Source organism: Crotalus tigris, unplaced genomic scaffold, assembly GCF_016545835.1.
Source record: "Crotalus tigris isolate CLP2741 ecotype Arizona unplaced genomic scaffold, ASM1654583v1 scf7180000018931.1341448, whole genome shotgun sequence".
Taxonomy (NCBI): Eukaryota; Metazoa; Chordata; class Lepidosauria; order Squamata; family Viperidae; genus Crotalus; species Crotalus tigris.
Window position 1 is genome coordinate 814,878 of NW_024097280.1, and position 22,821 is coordinate 837,698.

Consider the following 22,821-nt stretch of genomic DNA (forward strand, 5'->3'; position numbering starts at 1 on the left):
CGGGTGGTGGGATTTGGGTGATGGTGGCTGTGCCTTTTGGAAAAACTGAGCAACTGCCTTCTGCATGTAGTGTCTTAACTATGCCCCCTTGCCATTAACATACACAAGCACACCCTGTGCATGTGGGAGGGGGACATTCATTTAGCTCTTTGCTTTAGTTGTGGAAATAGCTAAGGCCAGTGCTATGTGCAGAGTATGCAGAACTCCACCCGCAAGTATTCATTCATGTTGACTTGCCTCAACCTCATCAGCCCACCACAGGGAAAGAAGACACCCTGGGCTGAATAGTTTGGGGGCTGACTAGTGAAACTCATTCTCCTGAATGAGAAGGATTGCTCTGAAATGCTTATGTGACAGAATAAGTCTTCAATCTACTGTCGGTGTGAAAGCTCCTCTGCATTTTAAATATGGCTGCAGTTCTCTATGGCTTTTCTGCATGGCTCAAACAACTTGATCTTTAGTTGTATCCATCTGAAATCCACAGCAACCTTTGCGTTATTTTTAAAGACTCTGCAGCACTTCCTAGGATTGGTCCTCTTTTAGCAGTAGTATTGATGCTACTTTGGTGAGCTATCCATTAGTTGACACCTTTGCTGCATGAACATGCTATGTAACCATATACACCCCACCAGAAAGTGCTCCACCTTTAAAAAGCAGCAACAAGATCTTTGCTTTTTTTGGATTCATTTTATTATACCTATTTCAAACAACAACAACAACAACAAAGGATTTCATGACAGGATGCTTGGAATTATGCAGCCAATTCCAGCTACAGTATATGGGACAGCGATCTCTGCACATTAGATCATCCTCTCATGATTAATATTTTACTCCACACATCATAGAATAGGGTAGCAGCAAATTCACACGGATATGGGAAACGTTCAAGTCCACTGAAATATATTTTTCACCTGCTCTGATCCAACCGTTTCAAACTGGATGTTTAACCCTCCTAACTACAGATTTTATGCATCTGATTTTCATTTGCATCACAAATTAAGTTAGCAAAGCAATTCAGTTGAGCAAAAGTCTGCTTTTGCAGATGCTAAAACATCACAGATGTTTTAAGATAAAATACTTGTTTTTAATCTCAGGATCACATAATTAATAAGAATTTTTCTATTGTCTTGCATACTGTAATGGTTCCAAATTTTCCTGTGGTTTTTTTTTTTAAAAAAAAAACCCAATTTGGGAAACCAATGCTAAGCAAATTATGGGAACAGTTGCCATATTCTGAGTTCCTTATGTTTTGTTTTGTTTTTTCAATTTGGTTATAGAGAGAATGGTGCAAGGATATAATAATGGATGGCTTCCATACCGATAGCCTATTGAATGAATCTAGTTTTTGTTTTGCAATTGGGTAACCTACAAAATTATACAGATAGGGAAGGCCTAAAGTGATCTCTTCCCTTCCTATTTATTACTATCTCTATTCTGAAATATCTATTAGAAGCAAACCTCATGCCTATATCTGGTAAAATCAAAGCATGCTTTCATTCAAAACATGTACAAGAAACACATTAGCCTGATTTCCAGTCAGTCAGTATGTATGTATGTATACGGCAATTGAAATCTAAAGTTCTAAAGCAGGATGGCTATGTTTTACTTTAAAAGCTGCCAGTAATACAGTTGGAAGCAATTCATTAAAGAGACACAGTACCTAGGAGATTAAAGAAATTCATGCCCACTCCTTGTTGCAATTTCCATTGAGATATGGCAGTATTTGCCAAGAAACCATTCAGTTTGCAAATCTTAGAAAACAGTTTTACAATTTCAGCTATAAATAAGCCCACCTTAAGAAATGTCTCCGTACCAAGAGATTTATTTCCTACTAAAAATGCACATTATTTAAATTGGGCACATAATTTTCTGCAACAAAAACATTTCTTTATTTATGCAATACTTCTGTATCTTGGCATGAAGGGCTCAATACTCTTTATATCAGTTCAAATACCTTTCCCCAATTCATCCTTGCTAAATCATTAGTGGTTAGCTTCAGCTCACCCAATTAAGTTCCATGGCTGAGTAGGATCTTGTCCTTGGATCTCCCTGAGTTCCAGATCAATAATCCAACTTAACATCTCTGATCTCCCTTATGGTCTAAAACAGCAATTAAAAGTTCTCTGAAGAGAGCCGTTACAAGGATCTTTAATCACAGTAGAAGTAAAGCATTGTTGTTGCTGTTAGAGAGACACATAAAATGACTGGCTCAGTCAAGAAAGCTTGAAAAATTGTCCTTCTAACCACTGTTGCAAACAGAGCTGGAGAAGGTCTCCTTTGAATTATTATCCTTTTTTTTTGGTGGAAACTAAGTTAAAATGTATACTGGGCAGATCTTGAAAGCAGAGTGTGTAAACGGGAGGGAGGGAAGAAGAGCAAAGAAAGTAAGAGAGAAAGAGAAAAAGAAAGGAAAAATTAAAGGCACTCCAGACAATTGCTCATTTTGTAATGAGTTATTACTTTAAAGGTCATTAGAAAAGATAAGGGTGGCCATAAAAGCAGCCTGGCTAGTATACTTTCCCTATTGAGATGATCATTATTGGCTTATTAATCTGCAATAATGTTGAATTATGCACAGTAATAAATAGGAAAAAGGTTGACTTGGAGTTTTAAGTATGTTATGGATCTCCAAGTGAATGTTGCAAAGCAGCAAGAGTCCCTTGGAATGAGTGGCACATCTCCCAAAGCATTTTATACCCTTTCCATTCTGTTTCACCTTGTTCCCTATCCCCAGTCCCCCAGGAATGTTCCATTCTTGATACATTTTTCCACTTTCCGAGGAAGAGGATATTCGTGGGTTGGTTTGCCCTGATCAAATGCTAAAAAAAAGAAAAGAAAAAAAAGAGTAACAAAATTAGTTACTGAAATATCCTAAGGTTGTAAAAGCCTCTTTGTTTTCCTCTGCCCAATGAAGCATTTTAGATTTACACAAGAAGAGTGTTTGGGCTGGAGAGTTAAAATGCTAAAGCATATCTAATCTGCCCTGAGAAGATCCCAAAGTACACACATACATACCTGCTAAATCAGCTTAAAACACCTTGGCGCTCCCTCCCTCCCCCTCTCTCTGTGTGTACTTAGGATCACACATCTTTGTGAAGGAAATGCAAGGAGGCCCTGAGAAATTAGCAAGCAGGACTTTCAGAAATGGGGTCTTGTTGTTGTAAATCTTACTCTCAGTTTCATTTCCCCCCCCCCCAATCAAGGTAGACTATGTTTAGCAAACTCCTTGAAAACAAAGCACACCCCAAATGTATTTTAGGTTATCGTTATTTGAGACCCAGTGTTTTAAAGAAAGTTGTGCTTTATTTTGAAAAACGATACCAAATGAAGTGTAGAAGCAAAAAAATGCCAGTAACAGTAGAGGCACAGGCTCTTAGGCGTTAGCGCTATTGAAATCATGAGGACTTCCTCCCAAGTAAAGATGCTTAGGCTGGGGGTATTATATGCTGGGGTACTTCCCCCCCCCAATAATTACACTTTTTTTTAAACTGCAATTTTGCTCATCCAAGGTGCCACAACTTCATTGCCTAAAACCGAATTCTTGTAAACTAATCTTCAGGCTGATATGCTAGAGATGATATAATAGACATAGGTATCTAGCTATATGGCTATATAGATATATAGATTTAGATTTTTCCCACCTAGAACGATTATAATGATAAAGATCCCACAGCCAAATGAACACAACAGACTGATGGCTGAAAAGGTAACTATTAAGTGCCTCCCGACTTTAAATGCTTGAGCAGATGCCCGGTTCTTGGCTGATCTCTCTGCCCCCCCCCACCCCCATCTTCAGTGGGTCAGGGACAGAGGGAAGGAAGGGAGAGTCAACCGCTCCCCCCGAACCCCAAAGGGAAGGTACAAATAAATCTGGGATTAATCCCCCCCCCTTCTGCCGCCAGCCAGCGAAACCTGAACGGCTTTGGTCGCCGCGCTCTGCAAAGGCTGCGGGCGTCCGGGAGCTGAGTAGCCCAATGGCCGCGCTCAAGGCCATCTCTGGCTGCGGAGAAGGGTGCTGCTCAGGAAGGCAGGCAGTCCCAGCCCTCCTTTTTTGGAGGCTCCCTTAAGAGCCCACCTTATCTCCTCTTCCCCCCCCCGCTTCCTCTGGCCTTCCCTCCTTCAGACAACCCTACCTAGAAACAGAAACACAAACGCCACACCTCCGCGCGCGTCTCCAATTGTGAATCGTTCTATCCAGTTTGCCAGGTCAGGGTTTTAAAAACAAAACAAAAACAAAACAACCCATCCACATATTCTTTCCTCGGGCGGTACTACCGGCTTCCTTCGTCTCCTTTCACCAACCCCAACGGGCCGCGTGGTCCGAAAACTCCGGACGGCTTTGGATCTTGTCCAAGAACTCCGGAGGAAATCAAATCTATAAGGAGAGGTGGGAGCGAGGGAGAGAGGTGAGAAAGAGAAATGGTACGAAGTTAAAGGCTTACAGCTCTCTCTCTCTCTCTTCTTCTCCTCCCCTGCCCGAAACGCAATTGTTCCCGGGTTGCTGTGGTCGGAGCGCGTGTTTTCCACGGGGAGGCAGAGGGCAAATTTCTAGCCGGCTCTTCTTGGTTCCCCACCCTCCCCACCCCGGTTCCCCAGTCCCCACTATTTTTCCCAGTGGAAGCGAAACGCCTCGGCCCCCAGCTTCTGTTATCTGTCCGTTAGGCCTTTCTAAGCGGCGTGGGAAGCGTGGGCAAGGAAGACCAACCCGGATATCCACAGACCGGTGCTTTAGGGAGAGTTAGGACTTCATCAAAACTCTTTCCTACATCTTGGAGAATTTCTTCTCCGCCCGTTCTCTCTCCAAGGGGGGCAAATGGGGGGGGGAATCAACCTGGCGAAAGAGCTCCTTAAGCGGCAGAAAGTGCGGCAAAGCTGGGATATCTTTCCTCTGTTTTCCTCTCCTTGTTTACAGCTACCGAAGGCAAAAGAGAGCCATAAATCTTAAGGCAGCCCACAGAGACAAGTGCATTTGTATGCATCGTTAGAACTAGCTAATACCTAAACCCATTAGCGAGCCATGTAGAATTCCAGTTTCCGGTGTCCATTAACTGACAGTTAAATTCTAGAGGAAAGGCCAGGACGATTAACATAAGCTATATCCATCATATTGTTTGTCATAATAGATTAGTCAACGATGGATGTGCGTGCGTGAAACTTTCTCTTTTCTTTTTTCTTTCTTCCCATCCTTGGTGCCGGGCTAATTTTCCAAGAAGGACCCGCGATATTTCGGCCCGCCCCTCCCACGCACCCAAGGCTCGGATGCTTCGCAGAGAGAGAGAGAGAGAGAGAGAGGAAGGGCGAGCATCAATTGCGCGCCTGCGGCAGGTCGCTTCCAAGAGCGAGCCTAGGGAAGAGGAATGGAGGTAGTTCCTCAGAGATGAAGCCCAGAGCGAGAGTGGGGGGTGGGAGTGGGGGGGGGGGAAGAAGGCAAACCAACCCAAGCGACGCCTGCAAACGAGAGACTTGTGTGTGTGTGTGTGTGGGGGGGGGTCGATTGGGAAAGTCAGAGGGAGAATCCGGCTGCACAGGGGCGGCCGGGTGCCCGCTTGGCCCCCCTCCATTTCCTGGGAAGTCACCGGTCTTACTCCAAGGCAAGAGCGCTGGAAGGGATTGCAGCCTTTTCAGACCCGTCGCCCCTCTGGTTGCCAGGCGGTTCCGTGTTGGGTTTGATTTTACTTAAAGGGCCAGGGGTAGCAAGGGATTTCCCCACACACACACCACCCTCCCACCCCCGCCCCAAGATTAACGTCTGCTGTCTGGTTTCTTTTTCCCTTAATGGGTCCTCTTCTCCCATTCTCGTCGCCCCCTCCCCCCGTCCCCCCCCCGTCCCTGGCCGGCTCTTTCTTGTCCCTGGCCTTTGTTGAATGACGTTGGCTTACGTGTCCCGCGTCTCCCTCCCCGGCAGCAGCCCTCCCTCCTAGCCCTAGCCCACCACTCCTAAGCACCACCACCAACCACTCCAGGAGCCGAGCACGCTCGCTGGTAGGAAGGCGCTGGGCACTCTCCCCTCCCCCCTTGAGCTGCATCCCTCCCTCCCCCTCCCCCCTCCCTCCTCCTTGTTTGGGCTGGCAAAGATAAGTGAACTTTTGTAGCTCTGCTTTTCCGTCTTCGCCCGCGAAAGCGTTAAAGGTAAGGGTCTGGAACTCGTAGGCAGCAGCCGGCTTTTGTAGCGGTGATTTATGGCTTCAATCTTGGTTCACCCAGAGTTCACATGGATTTGCTGCTTCTGAGAGCTAAAAGATGGTCTCACTTGACAAGTGTGACTATTCGAAATGCCTCCCTCCCTCTCTCTCTCTCTCTCTTCTCTCCCCCCCTCTCCCCTCCCCCTCCTCTCTAGTGCAAACTCGTTTAAAATTTGAACCTTAAAGCCTCGGGTTTGTTTTTAAAAGGGGCAGCCATCCAGTCTTAGGGATCCAACCGATTACATAAAGACATTTTATAGCAGATCCCTTTTAGGGGGTGGGTGGGTGGGTGGGTGGGAGTGCATGTAAGGGTGTGCGCACAAATATACAAGAGGCATGAGTGATAGTGCATGGTAGGTGCCTTAGAATATATACAATACAATATCATAATACAACACAAGAGAGTGACACGGGAATCTTTAGACCAAATGAAGTGAGGGTCTAGAGGGGACTGGGTCGGATCCCAGCCAGCCTTTTTTAAACCCCCCCCCTCTTTTTTCTCCCCATTTCTTTGTTGCCACTCTTGGTTGGGAGGGGGAAGGAGAATTGGGAGGCGAAGAGGATGGGAGGGAGGGAGCCATTGGAAGCTGGCCTCCTGCTAAAGCTCAGAGAAATGGGGGTGCTTCTCGCTTGGAGGGAGAGGGAGAGAGAGAGAGAAAGAGAAAGAAAGAGAAAGAGAGGGAGAGGAGCAGAGAACGACCCTGCATTATTCGTTGCTTTTGTTTTTTCCCCCGTCTGGTATTGCCACCTTTAAGTGTTAATAAAACAAGCTTCCCCCGCAAGACGTTTGTTAAATATATAAGCAATTGGGGATTTTTTTTTAAAAAATTTTTTTTTAAAAAAAGAGGATGCTACAACATCATGAAGCCCAGGTTTGCATAACGTGACCTGCCTTCCAAAAGTTAGCCTTAGGGCATTTGCTGGAATTGAACAACTCGAAATATTGAAGAAGGGAAGGGAAAAAAAAGAAAAGAAACGGGTGAGAAATTTCGTTAGGTTGATTTAAAACGCCCGTAATCACTGTAGGTGGATATGAGGCTTGGGACGGAGAGCACCACACAGAGGTCTCATGGATCAAAGGGATTTATTTCTCCGGCATCTAAGTTTATATTTCAAAAAAACCGGGAAGCTGGATTTAACTGTCCCATCTAGCTATGGTACCGAAGTACACAGAGAGCTTCAACTTCGCAATCCAGCCGCCTCTTCCTTTGGCCGACCCAATTCTTTTTTAGACGGAATCAGCCCTTAACCCTTATCCCATCCTAAATCCTTACAACCCGTTGGGGCCCGGCAAGATCCTTGAACTGGCCGACCCTTGTTAGGATGCTCAGCCGGGCTGTGTGACCGATTTTAGTGGGCCGGTCGCAGATCCGCCTTGCTTGTTCGGGGCGGGCTAGTCGTCCAGAAAGCCCTCGTGCCTGCCGTTTCTGCCTTGCTTACACCGCTAAGTTAAGCCGGAGCTGGGTGAGGCTTTTTGTCCTGCTCCAAAGGACTTTAGTTTGCAAGGGGAACCCCGCGATTTCCCGGCCGTGGTGCCTCCCCAAAACGACGCTCCCTTAAAGTTTGAGCCTCCTTCCCGGATCACTTCCCGGATCTGGGTCTGCTTGCCATCCTCAACTGGGCTCCCTGCAATTGCGCCGGCCAGCCGTAGTTTCGGTTCCCTCGGCCGCAAAACGAACCCTTAGGATAAACAGCCCTCCCCTCTACTCCCCCGTCCGGCTCAGAAGCCCCGAGGCCTTCCAGAGATAGTGGATCTGATTCAGCGCGCTTGGGGATCGGGTCGCACCGGCGGAGTTTTCCCGGCTTTGGAAAGAAAGGCCAGGCTGGATCGCTCGGGGTTGCTTGGCCTGAAATAAGGAGAAACACGGGCGCCCCGTCTCTTCGCGCCCCCCCCCCACCAAAGCCCTGGGTCAGGGAAAGTATTTTTGCCCTGAAGGTTGGTCTGCCTTCCACACAAGTTTCAACTGCCCCGTGTTGCGGACGTGCAGACGGCCTGTCGAAAGCCTATTGCGGCTGGGAATGCATAAATCCATATAAAATAACAGGGAACCGCGGAGAGGTCCTGTTAATGCAATTCAAAGCTATCCATCGTCCTCCCCAAATGCCTGTCAGGTCGCTGGCAAAATTCTAGAACGAAATGTTAAAAAAAAAAAGAAGAAGAAGAAGAAGAAAAAGAAGCCGTGGGTGATGGAAGGAGAAAACAAATCTTCTGTTGAAAGCAAAGGGTGGATTCTCGCCCGTTACAATTAGTTCAGGTGGGGGGGGTCAGTGCAAGAGGAAACGGCGCGAGCGAGATGGGATGAAATCCAGGTCGAATAATAATAATAATAAAGTCCAAGGGAGGGATGGGGGGGGGGGGAAGTGAGGAAGTTTTAAAAAATAAGGACGAAAACCGGTTTGGGGTTGCTTGGCTGACGGGCGAGGAGATCTCCTCTTGAAAATATTTTTGTCTTATATTGTGCTGTCTCCTAGGAGCGTCCTCTTGAATATACCTCCGTTAATCTGCTATAAATCATCCCTAAGCAGATCTGTACATGTGTCACCAAAGTTTCTCTCTCTCTCTCTCTCTCTCTCTCTCTCCTGCCCCCTCTCCAAATTCTCTGTTCTGATTCCAAGGGGTTTCTGATCATTTCGTAGAAAAGTTCATTCAGGCAAGTAAGGGTGAGTTAAAAAGCGGTAGATAAATGGATCTAAATCCTCTTCATCACAAGGTTAAGCAAGGTATTCTCTAACAGTCTGGTGTAGGATGATCCAGAAAAGCTTTAGAAAGACCTAGGAAAATTCTTGCCTATAGTATAGCTATTGGCTTGAAACGTGGAATAAGTAACACATCCATCTACAGGGGCATTCTATGACTCCTGTGACCAAGGCTCAGCCCAGAAAAGGCAGGTCTTTCCCACAGGCTCTCCTGCTTGGAATTTCCAAAATCTCTGGCTACCTGTGCAGGTGTGGAAAATACGATGCAGGATCCCTCTCTCCCTCTCCCCCCTCTGCTTTTTTTAAAGGTTGCATTAGGAAAATGAATAGTGAATCCAATCTATACCTACTCTAAAGTAAGTTCCTTTGGCGTTAGTGACATTTACTCCTAGAAAAGTGGACTCAAGATTGCAGTTTTAATTATTTGTAATAATTTACATTGAATGGTAGTAGAACTAAATTCTTATACTTAATGTGTGAAACCTATAGACGTCTATTGTTGCTACCATCATCATTATCGTCATCATAACTATTACACTGCATGAATTTTTCTTAACTGTTCTTCTCTGAGATACTATTGTTCAACCTATAGAATTAAGGACTGTCTGTGTACACAATGTGGTTATTCACCTGAATTGATAGAATATCACACACACACTTGATATTTTATCAGTCTGAGTGAATAGCCACATTACACGCACACATGCACACAAACACACAAACATATACAAATTGCAGCCATTGTGCAATGCAAAAAAGGAAGTTAGGAACTATTGAAATCAATGCAAAGCAAGTTTGCTGTTGCTTTTTCAATATTACATTCACGATGAAAAGTTGCTGATTTGTGCCCAACATACATTAGCCATCTGCTCCCATCAATCAGCTGCCTTACATTCTGAGTTTTTGTACCTCAAATGCAGGGTTAGCAGTTAGAGGCAAGTTAACTAGCCACCTATTAGTTGAGTCTGAGCATTTCTCAAAGTTTAAATTATCACACGCTGCTGGAGAGTGTGGCACAGGAAGAGTAAGTGCCTATGCATTGAACACATTCAGATGTTGTTTTATGTTTCAGTCTTTTACACCATTCTATCCATGTGGGTAAGAAAACCTGTTTGCCAGGATGTAATATGAAAAGAGTGAAAATACTGCCTGCTGACTTAAAAAAAAAGTTTTAATCCTTACAATTAGCAAACAGTTTTAAAAATGAATGGGCTTTGTCAGATGAAAGTGGTGAATCAAATTCCTAGTGACATGGGCAACAGGGTTACAAAGTTACTTGGCTATTTTTTTTTTAATCAGCAGGGTAAATAAATGAATACATTAATTATGTCTCGAGTTGTATGGTAGCTTGGAAAAAGTTTTGCCCCACGTATGCAGCACACTCAGCTATTTTGCCAATAATTTTGCTTCAGAAAATCCTGACCAAATCCTTTTCTATCAGTACAGTCAGAACTTCTTATATAGCTCAGCCATCAACCTAATATTTTTAGTTCCTAATGTGTTCTTTATGAGATTCTTTGTATGCCTGTCAACATTTTGTAGGAACCAATGATTTCCCCAATAGGGTCAGTTGCCCCTTAGAGAATATTGTTTTATTTTAAATATCGACACCGCCAGTATCACCATCCCTTTCCCACTAAATAATTTATTTATCCTGGATGGGTGATAGGTGGAGGAACAGTGTTAGAAAAATACCTCCTGCTTATTTTCCTTCACTCAAAGCCAGCCAGTTTACTATACATGCTGTATTAATGACAAGGCTTTTATTCCAAACATGATTTCAATTTTTACATGAAACAAGCCATTACTTCTAACACAGGCATCAATAGTAGTTATGAAATACTGATTTTTTGCCCCCCATTGCACTCTCCCTGTTGTGTTGGCTAGACAGGAGCTCATCTCCTGGCTGCAGGGCATATACAGACTGTCTGCTTTTGCACTGTTCTTCTTTTGACACCTCCATGGTCCACTTCTCATTCCCAGAACCCCCCCCCCCAAAAAAAAAAGTCTTTCCTGATCATGAACTCAGGAGACGTGCCTCTTAAAGTCTGCTTTGTGCATTACTTTGCCGGTGAGCAGGGACCACCAATTCCAATTTATAATTTTAACGTTTAAATTTACACACTTAAAAATGTAAATGGTGAATGTAAAAAGCAGGTTTGCAAACATGTCACTGAAGTACCCTTTCCATCAGGATGTACCCCCCCCACACACACACACTCACACACTTCTAATCATGCACTCTGTAGCTGAAGTTCAGCATGATTGGAGCTGAAGTTCAAGCAAGACTGAAATAGCTACAGGTTTCTTGCTCCCAGAGACCACCCCTTTGCTGAAATAAAATGCAGATTTTTTTTCTGGTTAGGGAATAATGGAATTGATGGCTGGGTTCCTCTGTGAGCATTACAATTTATTCTTCCTTCCCTTTCCTCTCCCCCATGGTTCCCTACCCATACCCCCTCCCCTGCAAGGCAAGCAGTTTGCAGAAAGATCTTTGAGAATAATGGAGAGAAATTTTCACCAACAGCACAACACATTGCTGGCTGGGGGATTTAGGAAAAAAAAGCTATCCTGTTGCAAGCAACTAGGCTTAGCATTGTATCTATCCTCTCCTTCATATCCTAAAGTTTCTTTAGCTTCAGGCAGCATCTTTTAGCAGCCATTATCTGCACCTTTATCAACAAAGATAAGATGGGCAGTGAAATGAATATTCCAAAGGGGTCGAAATGCCAGGACCATATTTTGTTATTCAGGTGCAGCATGTGCAACTTTTCTCAGAGAATTTGAGAACTTAATAGATTACTGAGCCCTTATGATCTTGGCAGGAATCCAGAATAAATAGGACCCTATCAACAGTAAAACTTTATCAAATGTATACAGACCACACACACACACACAAACACACACACACACACACACAAACACACACATATTTAATCAATATAACAACATGTCTTTAATATATTGATATACTAATCTTGGTACTGATGGGTATCCACAGCTAATGCCCAAAGATTCTCCAGAGAAGCTAGATTTTTACCACTTCCAAAAATCCATGAGAAGTTTTTTTAAAAAAGAGAGAGATAGAGAAAAAAACCAACTGTGGGGTAGGAAGGATTTCTTTTCCTTTTTTAAAAATAGCAACTAAGATCTGAGCAAATGGGAGGAGATCCCAGAGGATATGGAGTCGATTATTGTTATTTATTATGACAAATTAAGTGAACATTATTCTAACTGCCCCCCAAAAATCACTTTTTGAATATAACTGCAAGACAGTGTTCAGAGCCCAAAAGCACAGACATTTTGCTTGCTGGTATTGAATCCTGCCCAGTCAAACGCTAAATAATAAAATAAATTCATCATCACCAGGCAGTTACAGATGTCAACTCTTTAGTGCATCTTCAGCACCACCTTTGCAGATCATCATTCTGGGAGAGGCATGCATTTGTTTCCACTCAGAAACACTGAAACCCAAACGGGCTGTCTCTGTTTAAGGTGCCTCCTGTTCCTTTTTTAGCAGCGTTGCCTAAGGAAGGCTGAGGAGCGTCCTTCCTGCCTACTTAGGGGGCTTTCCCTTAGCTATTGGAGCACGTGGTTGAGGAGGGTCTTTTCTCAGCAGTAAGAACTGGAAGTCTCTCTGGATTCCTTTCACACCCATTGCAAGGTCTCCGTCTCCTTCCCCACCCCTTCAGTCCACTCCTTCCATCTGACAAGAACGGACATGCACAAGGCTCTGCAGGAAGATGACCAACAGGCCTCAGAAGATAGCTGGTGCCGAGATCTCAGCAGAAGGCACTCCTTTAGCCAGCAGCACTTTCCAACCTCATCGATATCCTTGGAGTCAGAAATACCCACGGGGTCTTCAGAGGGCTCCAAAGGTTCCCAAATTGCATCCCTGAGACCTCTAGGAACCTCTAGGCTACGGCAGCTGTCATTGGTTACCTCTTCCAGTCCTTGTGACATCACCACCACCAATGGTAGCAGTAGCAGATCGTGTAGCGGCCACGTACCAAAACAAGTCTTTCCTTGGATGAAAGAAACAAGACACAGTGCCAAGCAGAAAAGCAACCTTCCTTTTTCAGGTACTTTCTTTTCACTGTCACCTCCTCCTCCATGGGAATTCTGGGAGCTGTAGTCCAATATATTTGGAGGGTAGCAAGTTGGGGGAGGTTGGCATAGAGTCCAGGGGTAGGCAACCTTGGCTCTTTTATGACTCGTGGACTTCAACTCCCAGAATTCCTGAGCCACCCATGCTGAGGCAAAAGAGAGAGGTTTCCAAGCTGAGCCAAGCTGGTTCAGGAATTCTGGGAGTTGAAGTCCACGAGTCATAAAAGAGCCAAGGTTGCCTACCCCTGGGCCATAGACAATAACTTTCTAAGTAACTGTTCCTATGCTGCACTCTACGCATTTCTTTCACCTGTTTGCACTCATTGGTTTTCAGAAGAGCTAAGCAAACCTTAATATACTGTTTCTTGGTGCTGGCCCATCCAGATCTATGGTAGCAGCGTTACTGGGTGTAGCTTCTTAGCTTTAGCAGCTAAATTAAGATGCGTGCTCTAGACGAGTGTCTGGCAAACTTCTTGGAAAGCCCTTCCATGTTTTTATTTACTTGCACCTAAAATTGCACAATTCTAGGTTTACTTGAATCTAGAATTGAGGCCACTGAGAGGAATTTGATAAGATATACATTTTATTTTACCACTTGCTCTAATAAGACATTCCTTTTAATTGTTCACAGAAAAAACTGTAAAGTAATACTCCTATGGATGAAATATTTTTATCTCACACACACATAGAGATCGAAGATTGCATCATTGAACTATATATATATATATATATATATATATATATATATATATATATATATATATATATATATATATATGTATGTTTTCTGAGGTTTTCGCGGGTGTTTGTATGTAGGTCTTTGGTTGTTCGGGTTTTCTCCCGCGTAAAATTGGAAGTGTCTTGGCGACGTTTCGACGAAGTCCCATTCATCATCTTCAGGCTGGTGCTTTCAGCTTCGTGCTTCGAGGAGCTCCTCGAAGCACGAAGCTGAAAGCACCAGCCTGATGATGACGAATGGGACTTCGTCGAAACGTCGCCAAGACACTTCCAATTTTACACGGGAGAAAACCCGAACAACCAAAGACCCATATATATATCTCATGTGTATATATATATATATATATATATATATATATATATATATATATATATATATATATATATTAAGCACAGGCTGTCTTCAACATATTATCAGTTGCTTAGCAACCATTTGAAGTTCCGACAGACCCCCAAAAGTTACTTATGATCCGAAGTTGAACATGGCCACCCCAACCTCTGCAGACACATGATCACATTTTGGATGCTCAGAACTGGCCCCCATTTACAGCTGTTTGCAGCATTCCACAGCCACGTGACTGCGATTTATAGCAGTTTTTCTGGTAACCAGCATTTACTTCTAGTTTCCAGCAAAACATGCCCATTGTGGAGAACGGTTCACTCAGTGACCATTTACTTAATGTTTGTGGTGTACACTTGATGACCACCACGTTTATATAATGACTGGTCATAAAATTGGGTGCCTTCTAGTGATGACCTGCTTAATGACTGTCATAACTGAAGATCTTAATTCCAGGCTTAATTCCAGTCATAATTTGAGGGCTATCTGTATTATATTTTGAAAAATCTTTCTGATTAGCTACTCATTAATAGTGTAGGAACAAATAACACGATCTAGATACACAGTGGGATAGAACACTGAAAGTATAAATAAATAGATTAAACAGAAAAAAGTTTTGGTTTTTTTTTTAAAAAAAAATGATATTCATAAGAACCCAGAAAGTTCCTTTATGGTACTGAAGAGTTTCCAGCTTCAATCTTTTATTAGAAACTTTCCATTTTAATAAAGCACGAATGAATTCTGAAAAACACTTTTCTCCAATGCTGGTTGTCTATCATTGCTCCTGGCTCTTTGGCACCAGTTTATAACCTTGTCCTTGGCTTTTTTTCCTCTTAAAACAAGTTATATTAATCCCATCCAATCATAGATTATATCGCAGGTGTGACATTAGTGATATACAGTTATTCTGGTTTAGCTAAATGAATATGTATTTATGGGCAATAATTTTGATGACTTTAAAATGTGTCGGGGCTAGACAAATTTATGAAAAATGAAATGACCAGTGGCCATTGCCTATGATGGTTCTATGCTACTACTGTAGTAGGATCAAAGGCAGCAAAAATCTGAATATGACTAAATCAGGTCTAATTCAACTAGAGAGCTCTTTTTCAAATTTCATGATGTCTCTGAAGTATGATGAAAATGAACAAACAACCATTCTTTGCAGAGTGTACCGGGACAAGATATCTTCCGAAGAGGGGAGATCCTTTGGTATCACTGGAAATATTTGCAAACAAGTTATTTTGAATTCTGCTTCAGTTCTTACAAAATACATATACATCCATCCATCCAGACATACATTCTAGACATACTGTACATTCTAATGATACCTTGTTGGGCTCAAAAGGTAAAGTGGAAAGTACAGGTAGCCCTTGACTTATGACCACAATTGAGCCCCAAATTTCTGTTGCTAAGTGAGACAGTTGTTCAGTGAATTTTGCCTCATTTTACGACCTTTCTTGCCACAGTTGTTAAGTGAATCACTGCAATTGTTAAGCCAGTAACATGGTTGTTAAATAAAACTGGCTTCTTTATCGACTTTCTTGTCAGAAGATTGTAAAAGATGATCATATCACCCCGGGACACTGCAACCGTCATAAATATGAGTCAGTTGCCAAGCATCTGATATTTTGATCATGTGACCATGGGGATGCCGCAATGGTCATAAGTGCAAAAAATGGTCATAAGTCACTTTTTTCAGTGCTTCAAACAGTCGCTAAATGAAGTTATAAGTTGAGGACTACCTGTATCTGCTTATGATTTCTGGCTTCTATCTCCATCTCCAGTGATATGGCTAGGATTCAACCTTGTTTTCAAATTATCCAGTCATCTGAATGCATCAGGAACTTTTGGCTGAGACTTTCTAGACCAATGGTCTTCAAACTTGGCCCTTTTATGACTTGTGGACTTCAACTCCCAGAATTCCTCAGCCAGGCCCACCTAGCTGAGGAATTCTGGGAGCTCAAGTCCACAAGTCATAAAAGGGCCAAGTTTGAAGACCCCTGTTCTAGACAATCTACAGTCAGTCCTCCACTTACAACCAATTAGTTTAGCACAACGGCACCAAAAATGTTACTTAAGGCCAGTCCTCACACTTATGACCATGGCACCATTCCTGTGGTTACATGATCAAAATTCAGGCACTTGGCAAACTCTCGTTCACTTACAATGATCGCAGCATCCTGTGGTCACGTGATTGCCTTTTACAACCTTCCCAACTGGCCTCTGACAAGCAAAATCAATGGAGGAGGCCAGATTCACTGAATAACTACAGTGAGTTGCTTGACAAAACACAATTTGCTTGGGGCAGAAAAGCCCAACTGTGGATTAAAACCAGGTAAAGATTCCTCCTGTCTAGTTGTATTCATCTCTCCGTCCATCTCCATTTCTTTGCTGAGGAAGCCAGCATTGTCTGAAGTCACTTTCCATGGTCCTGTGGCCAGCGTGACTATATGCCAAGGTATATATATCCTCCCACTGTTATCCTCCCACTGAGGTGAAGTGATAACTATTTATCTAGTCGCATTTGCATGCTTTCGAACTGCCAGGTGGGCAGGAGCTGGAGCAAGTAATAAGAGCTCACACTATTGTGCAATGCTCAGGTCTCGAACCTGGGCTGTCAGCTTGCCAGTGTTTAACTTATCAGGTTTGACCCACTTAATGACCACCTTCATAGCAATGGGAATTTTGATCGCAATTGTGGTTGTAAGTTGAAGTCTAAACAAATTCTGTATGGAGAAAACTTTGGCTAATACTATTTATTACTTTTGGCTAGCAGCACTTAGCTGGCCCAGTAAATGTATATGAAATAATGGTCACAAACTTGTTTCCTAGCTTTTTAGTCCAAGAGTGAACAGCATCTGTTGGTGGTTTTCATGCTAAGCCATTAGTTTGGTTTAAAACACCACACGAACACATTCATCGTTCAATTATGTGCAGAGTGAATACACATACATGGGTGTGAACAACGTTGTGTGGTTGTTACATGACATGCCCTGTTTCTGTGTTGATTTCTGTAGGATGAATATTCTGCAAGGTGATGAATGGGTTCAGAATGCAGAATGGTTAGGGCTCAAGCTGAACTGAATGTTCATTCCATTTATTTAGACAGCAGCTCTCCATCAAGTTTCTCCTCTTCCAAGAGAATTCGCACAGCCTACACCCAAACGCAGCTGGTGGAACTGGAAAAGGAGTTTCATTTTAACAGGTACCTCTGCCGGCCCCGCCGATTGGAAATGGCCCAGCTTCTGAGGCTTTCCGAGAGACAAATCAAAATCTGGTTTCAGAACAGACGAATGAAGTACAAGAAAGATAGCAGAGTCAAAGGCACCATCTTGGCATCTCCCAATAACAGCCCTGAAGTGGGTGACTATTATGGGCACGGGGAGGCTGATTACGAGATGGTCCCATCGAGTTCATGCAGCAAATCCTTGGAAGAGCTTGACAGTTCAGCAGGATACACAGGCCCTCTCTGTAACAGCCCTGTAACTTCAGTCTCTTTGGACTACGGCCCTTTCTTTGGACCGGGAGAAAGCCATCCTTATGGACCTCCAGTTCTGCAAAGGAGCCCAAGAGCAATGGGAGAAAATTACCTGGGAAATATGCCCGGGGCTGACTCTTTCTTCAGCTACCCTGATTACTCCTCTGGAAACCTGGAGTACAGCTGTGCTACTGAAATCCCAAGCCATCCCCAGCTTGGGCCATCCAACTCGTATCCCATTTACACAGATTTAACCACACATCCTGTGCCTCAGGGAGATTCTCAGGGACCTGTAAATCTTAAGCATCTGTGAGAGCTGCCTGGACGGAAGCAGAGCAGGGGAAATTGCTACAGTCCTATTATCTCATTAAAACGAATACCTCTAAGTGAAACCAACAATATTCCTCCCTCCCTCCCTCCCTGCCCACCCATTATTTCCTATTTATTTAATTGTATTGAAGAAAAACATATTGGTAGGGAAAAGTAGAAGCCACTGTTGGATTTTTTTACTCAAGGAAAGACTGTTTTGATTTTTAATAATAGTAATAATAATAAAACAATCAAACCACAACATCTGCCTATCCTTGGGAAGGGCTCAATAGGTGGATAAAAATGCCAAATCCAGTCTAAACATCTGGCTGACTGTGCAACAGACAATAATAATAATAATAATAATGATCATCATCATCTGATCTGTTTCTTGCATGAAACACATTTTCTAATATACTTTTATGAAAGATGTGAAACTGGATCTCAGCCATTCAGTAGCAGAAGCAGCCATTTGCCCCCAGGTGGAGGAAGGAAGTCTCATCTGAGTTACTTTCCTTTTCCAGGCATTACTTTGCCTAAAATTAAAAAAAGTAATTAAAATTGGATACTTCCAAGCCTCACTCTTTTTTGCCTAGCCTATTTGAGAAGCTCAGGGCCTTCCTTTTTATTCTTTTTATCTACAGGGTGGAACCTCCCTTTGCTACTAAAGATCTTGCCCTAATGGCAGGGATCTTTACAAGTTCAATGGGCAAGCACAGACAACCAGTGATAGGATTCAGCCAGTTCGCACCAGTTCAGCAGAACCAGTAGCTAATTTTTTGTTGCCCAGGCCCAGAATGGACTTCCAGAAGCGGCATCCACACAGAGAACTGGTTGTTCACATATTTGAACCCACCACTGCAGACAGCCCTTTATTGTTCACCAGAACATGCATGTAACCAAGGGCAGAATAAGCAATGGGGGCCTTTTAGCAAAAACTAGTCCCCAGGAATTGAAGCAGTAGCAGCGGCAGGTAGGAGAATTAACTCTTTCCTCCCTTTCTTAAAAGTCTGACAAGAGTGAAGATATGATGGAAGTTCTCTTCTCTTGGCAAGTTGTTTAGGGCTGAGGGAGCTTCAAAGTGTTTACCCAGAAACCTCAGTGAAAATGTAGACTTACATGTCTTCTTTTTTTTCCCTTTTCAAACTTTTAATCCTTCCTTCTGGTGTCTTTCACTGAGGAATAATCCCAGGCCACAGAAGATGCTAGGACAGTGATGGCGAACCTTTTAGAGACCGAGTGACCAAGCTGCAACCCAAAACCCACTTATGCATCGTCGGGTGCCGGGTGGGTGTGGCCCATTGGGTGGGTGTGGCCCATTGGGTGGGTGTGGCTGCGGTGATAACAGCAGACTGGGTGGGACTAAAAAGTTCAATCAATCAATTCCAACTTTGCAAGATCTTTCCCCCCCTCCTCCGAAGTTGAAATTGATTGATTGATTGAACCTTTTTTTTTTTTGCACACGGCTGCTGAGGCCTAAAGTGAAAAGGTTTTATAAAACCCAGGTGAAGGCCTAGGACTGGGGCGACGGCGCGCGTGCCCAGAGAGATGGCTCTGAGTGCCACCTCTGGCACCCATGCCTTAGGTTCGCCACCACTGTGCTAGGAAATGTCCTTGTCCATTCATGAGGAACTAGTGGAGTTCAACTGAAATGAAATTTTACCTGAAGACTTCCCTGAATTTGGTCACTGCAAAGGAACATCTGCAGGGATGGATAGCAAGCTATGCTATGTCTAAATTCTTTTTACTGAGAATACCCCCAGATAAAATAAAAAATCCCAACACAGTTTAGAATATCCTCTTAAACCCACTCTCCTGTTTTGTTATTATCTGCTTCCTATAAACATCTTCTGACAAGACTAATGCTTCTGCAGCAGAGATAGCTGGTTGTTTATTTTCCTACCTTCCCCCCCTTTTCTCCCCAACCCTAGCTGACCTTAAGTGCCTAGGATGTAAGCAGCCAACTCTGTTCTAAACCAACTTAGCCTTAAAGGCCCATTTTGTTTTGAGAGAGAGTATTCGATTTGTGTGGAGAACAAGGCCTTTCTAAAGCACCTGGTAAAATCCGAAAGTACAACTCTGTATTTTAAACACCTTAAAAGAAACACACACAAACCATCTCTTGTGAAACAGGGGTGCTGTAGAATCTTTACCTGCATCCTGGTATTCTTGGCTGAGCAAATGGCTGCAAGCTGGGGTCATTGTCTCACTATCAGAAGCAGAATTGAAAAGAATGCATTAGAAGGAGGAGAACCAACTGGCTGCTGCGAGGCACACTTTCACTGCATGTTACACATCACTGTTGGTTTATTTTTAACGATCGCTTGGCTCTCGGCATCTATTTTAATGTAATGTTTTGATACTGGAAATAAAGAGACTTTTAAAAACCGCACCAGGAGACTTTCTTGGCGAAGGCAGCCTACCTCTCCTCCATGAACACTGCTCTGTTGTTCTTAGAATCACTTTGCCATCTTGTAGTATACGAAGGGCTGGGCCTCACCCTTCCCTCACCCCCATTAATCATTGAGACAGCACATACTTCAGAAGGCCTCTAGCTCTTTCATCTCCCAGTTAGTATGCAGCTCTGAAGCTTAGTTGGCTTGTACGGTTCCCCCCCCCCCATTCCTCCACAACTGGCCCCTGCCTTCCATTAAACGGCTTCCATTTCCGGAGACGACAGGGTAAGCTAGACTTTCCAGTCTCCCTTGAAGTGGCTTCTGCCCAGGCGAGGAGTGTTAGGTGTGGGGCTTCAGCACAAGGATGGAAGGCCTATGTGGCAAAAAGCCACTTTTTGGGGAAATGGAGAGTGGTAACATAAGTCCTTGTGTGTCAGAAAAAATCTTCCCCCCTCCCCCAACTGTTCTAACTCCAATTGATGTAAAAGTAACAGCTTTCGATTTTCTTTCCTCGAAGAAGTGTGAAAAGGTAGCATTATTATTAGGCTTCAGTTGTGGAGTTGTACTCCTCCTAGTTACAGGTAGTCCTCATCTTACAATTGAGCCCAACATTTTGGTTGCTTTGCTGAGTGAGACAGTTTTTAAGTGAGTTTTGCCCCATTTTACGACCTTTCTTGCCACAGTTGTTAAGGGAATCACTGCAGTTGTTAAATGAGTAACAGAGTTGTTAAGTGAATCCGGTTTCCCCATTGACTTTGCTTGTCAGAAGGTCTCAAAAGGGGATCACATGACCCCTGGGACACTACAACCGTCATAAATATGAATTGGTTGCCAAGCATCTGAATATTGATCATGTGACCATGGGGATGCTGCGGCGGTCATACATATGAAAAATGGTGGTAAGTTGCCTTTTTCAGTGGCATTGTAACTTTGAAGGGTCATTAAACGAACTGTTGTCAGTTGAGGACTATCTGTATAAGAAGGCCAGGATGCACATGAATATCTGAATAATAGAATAACAGAATTGGAAGGGACTTTGAAGGTTTTCTAGTTCAACCCCCTGCTCAAACAGGAGACCCTATACCATTTCAGACAAATGGTTGTTCAATCTCTTCTTATCTCTGGTCTTTCATTTCTAATCATTTTTCTGGATGTCTGTAACCTTTCTGGCTTCCCACATTTTTATAAAATTAAAAGAAAATATTCCCATGGGACTTTCTTCAAATTGGATATCCAGAGAAGATACCCAATTATGGAGAGATGCCTAGTTGAAGAAAGAAAGTACAGCACTCCCTGCCTTCACAATAATATAAAAGTTGCTACCTTTAATTCTACAATACCTATAAATTAATTAGAGAAATACTGTAGAAGTCTTTTTTCTGTAGAAAGAAGATTACTAGGAAATTCTGAAGAGTATTAAAAGTAAGAAAATCCAGCTTCAAGCTTCACTCTTTCAAAACAATTATTATTTCTTATTTGCTAACTATTGATTTCCTTTAGTTCAATAGCATAAACACTGAAAATGTGAAACGTTATCATAAAGATAGTTGAGGTTAAAGGTCTGGCATCTGCTGTTATCAAAGTTAGCTACATTTGCTGCTGATGCTGAAAATTTTATTTTATATGTCTTAGGGGTTAAAAAACGAATCAGAAATTAAACTGAATGGTTGAGTTTTAGTTTTCCATTATGAACACCAGCCAAAGCTTAAAACTTCTGAGTGGTATTGATTCCAATAGGAAAAATATTTCCAATGAAAACAAAGGAACTTCTCATCAATTTGATGGGATTAGTTCCCTGACATAGTTTTTACTGCTATTAATTTGAAAGGCAAAAATATTAAAGATAGCTCATTAAGCAATATTTCTCTACCTTTAAACATTTTAAATGTTTTGTTTCCTACTTTGTCAATCTAAAAGTACATACAGACTAAGAATCTTCTCTCCAGAAGTGAAGTAACTATACCTGTATCCTATTCATGACAGATCCACTTAAGACATGGATAATGACAAATGTGATGAATCAGGAATCCAAATGCTGTAAGAAGCTGTTGTAAAAAGCTAATTATGTTAAGCCCCCAGAAAATGAAGAAGAAAAATATTAACTTTTATTAGATTTAAAGCAGAAGCTGGATGTCCAGTAGGGTACAGTAGTCATACTGGGCACTACAAGAGATTTGGTGATATGGTCCCTGACAGTCCTTCCAACTCTGCTTTTATGCGGCCAGACAGCAATATTAGAAGAAGGGTCTGCCTGAATTTAGAGTCAGCTCCTACAGATTGGGGTAGGGCAACATGAACACATGGTTTTATGAGACACTCTCTGGGTTGACTTACTTTGCTTATTCTTTGTTTCACTCATGCGATAGAGAAATAAACTTAACAAGGAAAACAGAGACTATATCCTCTCCCTCTTTTAGATATGACTAGGATCAAACCCAGTTCACCTCTTTGACTAACCCCATCAAACCCGGGTTGACTTTTCATGTCCCAGACAAAGCGCCTGCAATCATTTCTAAACCAAAGAGTAGAGGCTCCTCACCAGCTCACAACACAATGTCAAGGGAGTTGCAA

General features: G+C 42.9%; 1 protein-coding gene and 1 long non-coding RNA gene across 3 annotated transcripts; one reads left to right on the forward strand and one right to left on the reverse strand.

The window, feature by feature from the left end:
• Nucleotides 1-204: 204 nt before the first annotated feature.
• On the reverse strand, nucleotides 205-5,388 carry LOC120314473. The gene is made up of 3 exons (XR_005558446.1): nucleotides 4,832-5,388; nucleotides 4,134-4,375; nucleotides 205-2,819 (listed from the first exon to the last, which is right to left on the reverse strand). It is a non-coding gene; the product is annotated as an uncharacterized LOC120314473 (long non-coding RNA).
• Nucleotides 5,389-8,554: 3,166 nt separating this feature from the next.
• LOC120314467 (homeobox protein Hox-D3a-like) lies at nucleotides 8,555-19,125 on the forward strand. Of its 2 annotated transcripts, XM_039357589.1 has the most exons (3): nucleotides 8,555-9,235; nucleotides 12,397-12,961; nucleotides 17,173-19,125. In XM_039357589.1, exons 2-3 carry the CDS (start codon nucleotides 12,601-12,603, stop codon nucleotides 17,856-17,858), a joined length of 1,047 nt encoding a protein of 348 aa, XP_039213523.1. In that variant the 5' UTR covers nucleotides 8,555-9,235; nucleotides 12,397-12,600; the 3' UTR covers nucleotides 17,859-19,125. The 2 variants fall into 2 exon arrangements, 1 of the variants encoding a protein (XP_039213523.1); XR_005558445.1 differs by lacking the exon at nucleotides 8,555-9,235 and having other exon boundaries at nucleotides 12,841-12,961; nucleotides 17,085-17,264.
• Nucleotides 19,126-22,821: the final 3,696 nt, after the last annotated feature.

Coding starts and splice junctions, on each gene's coding strand:
- LOC120314467 (XM_039357589.1), top strand. CDS start 12,601: ATGCACAAGGCTCTGCAGGAAGATGACCAACAGGCCTCAGAAGATAGC. Junction 12,962..17,172: donor AAGCAACCTTCCTTTTTCAG/GTACTTTCTTTT, acceptor CCATTTATTTAG/ACAGCAGCTCTCCATCAAGT.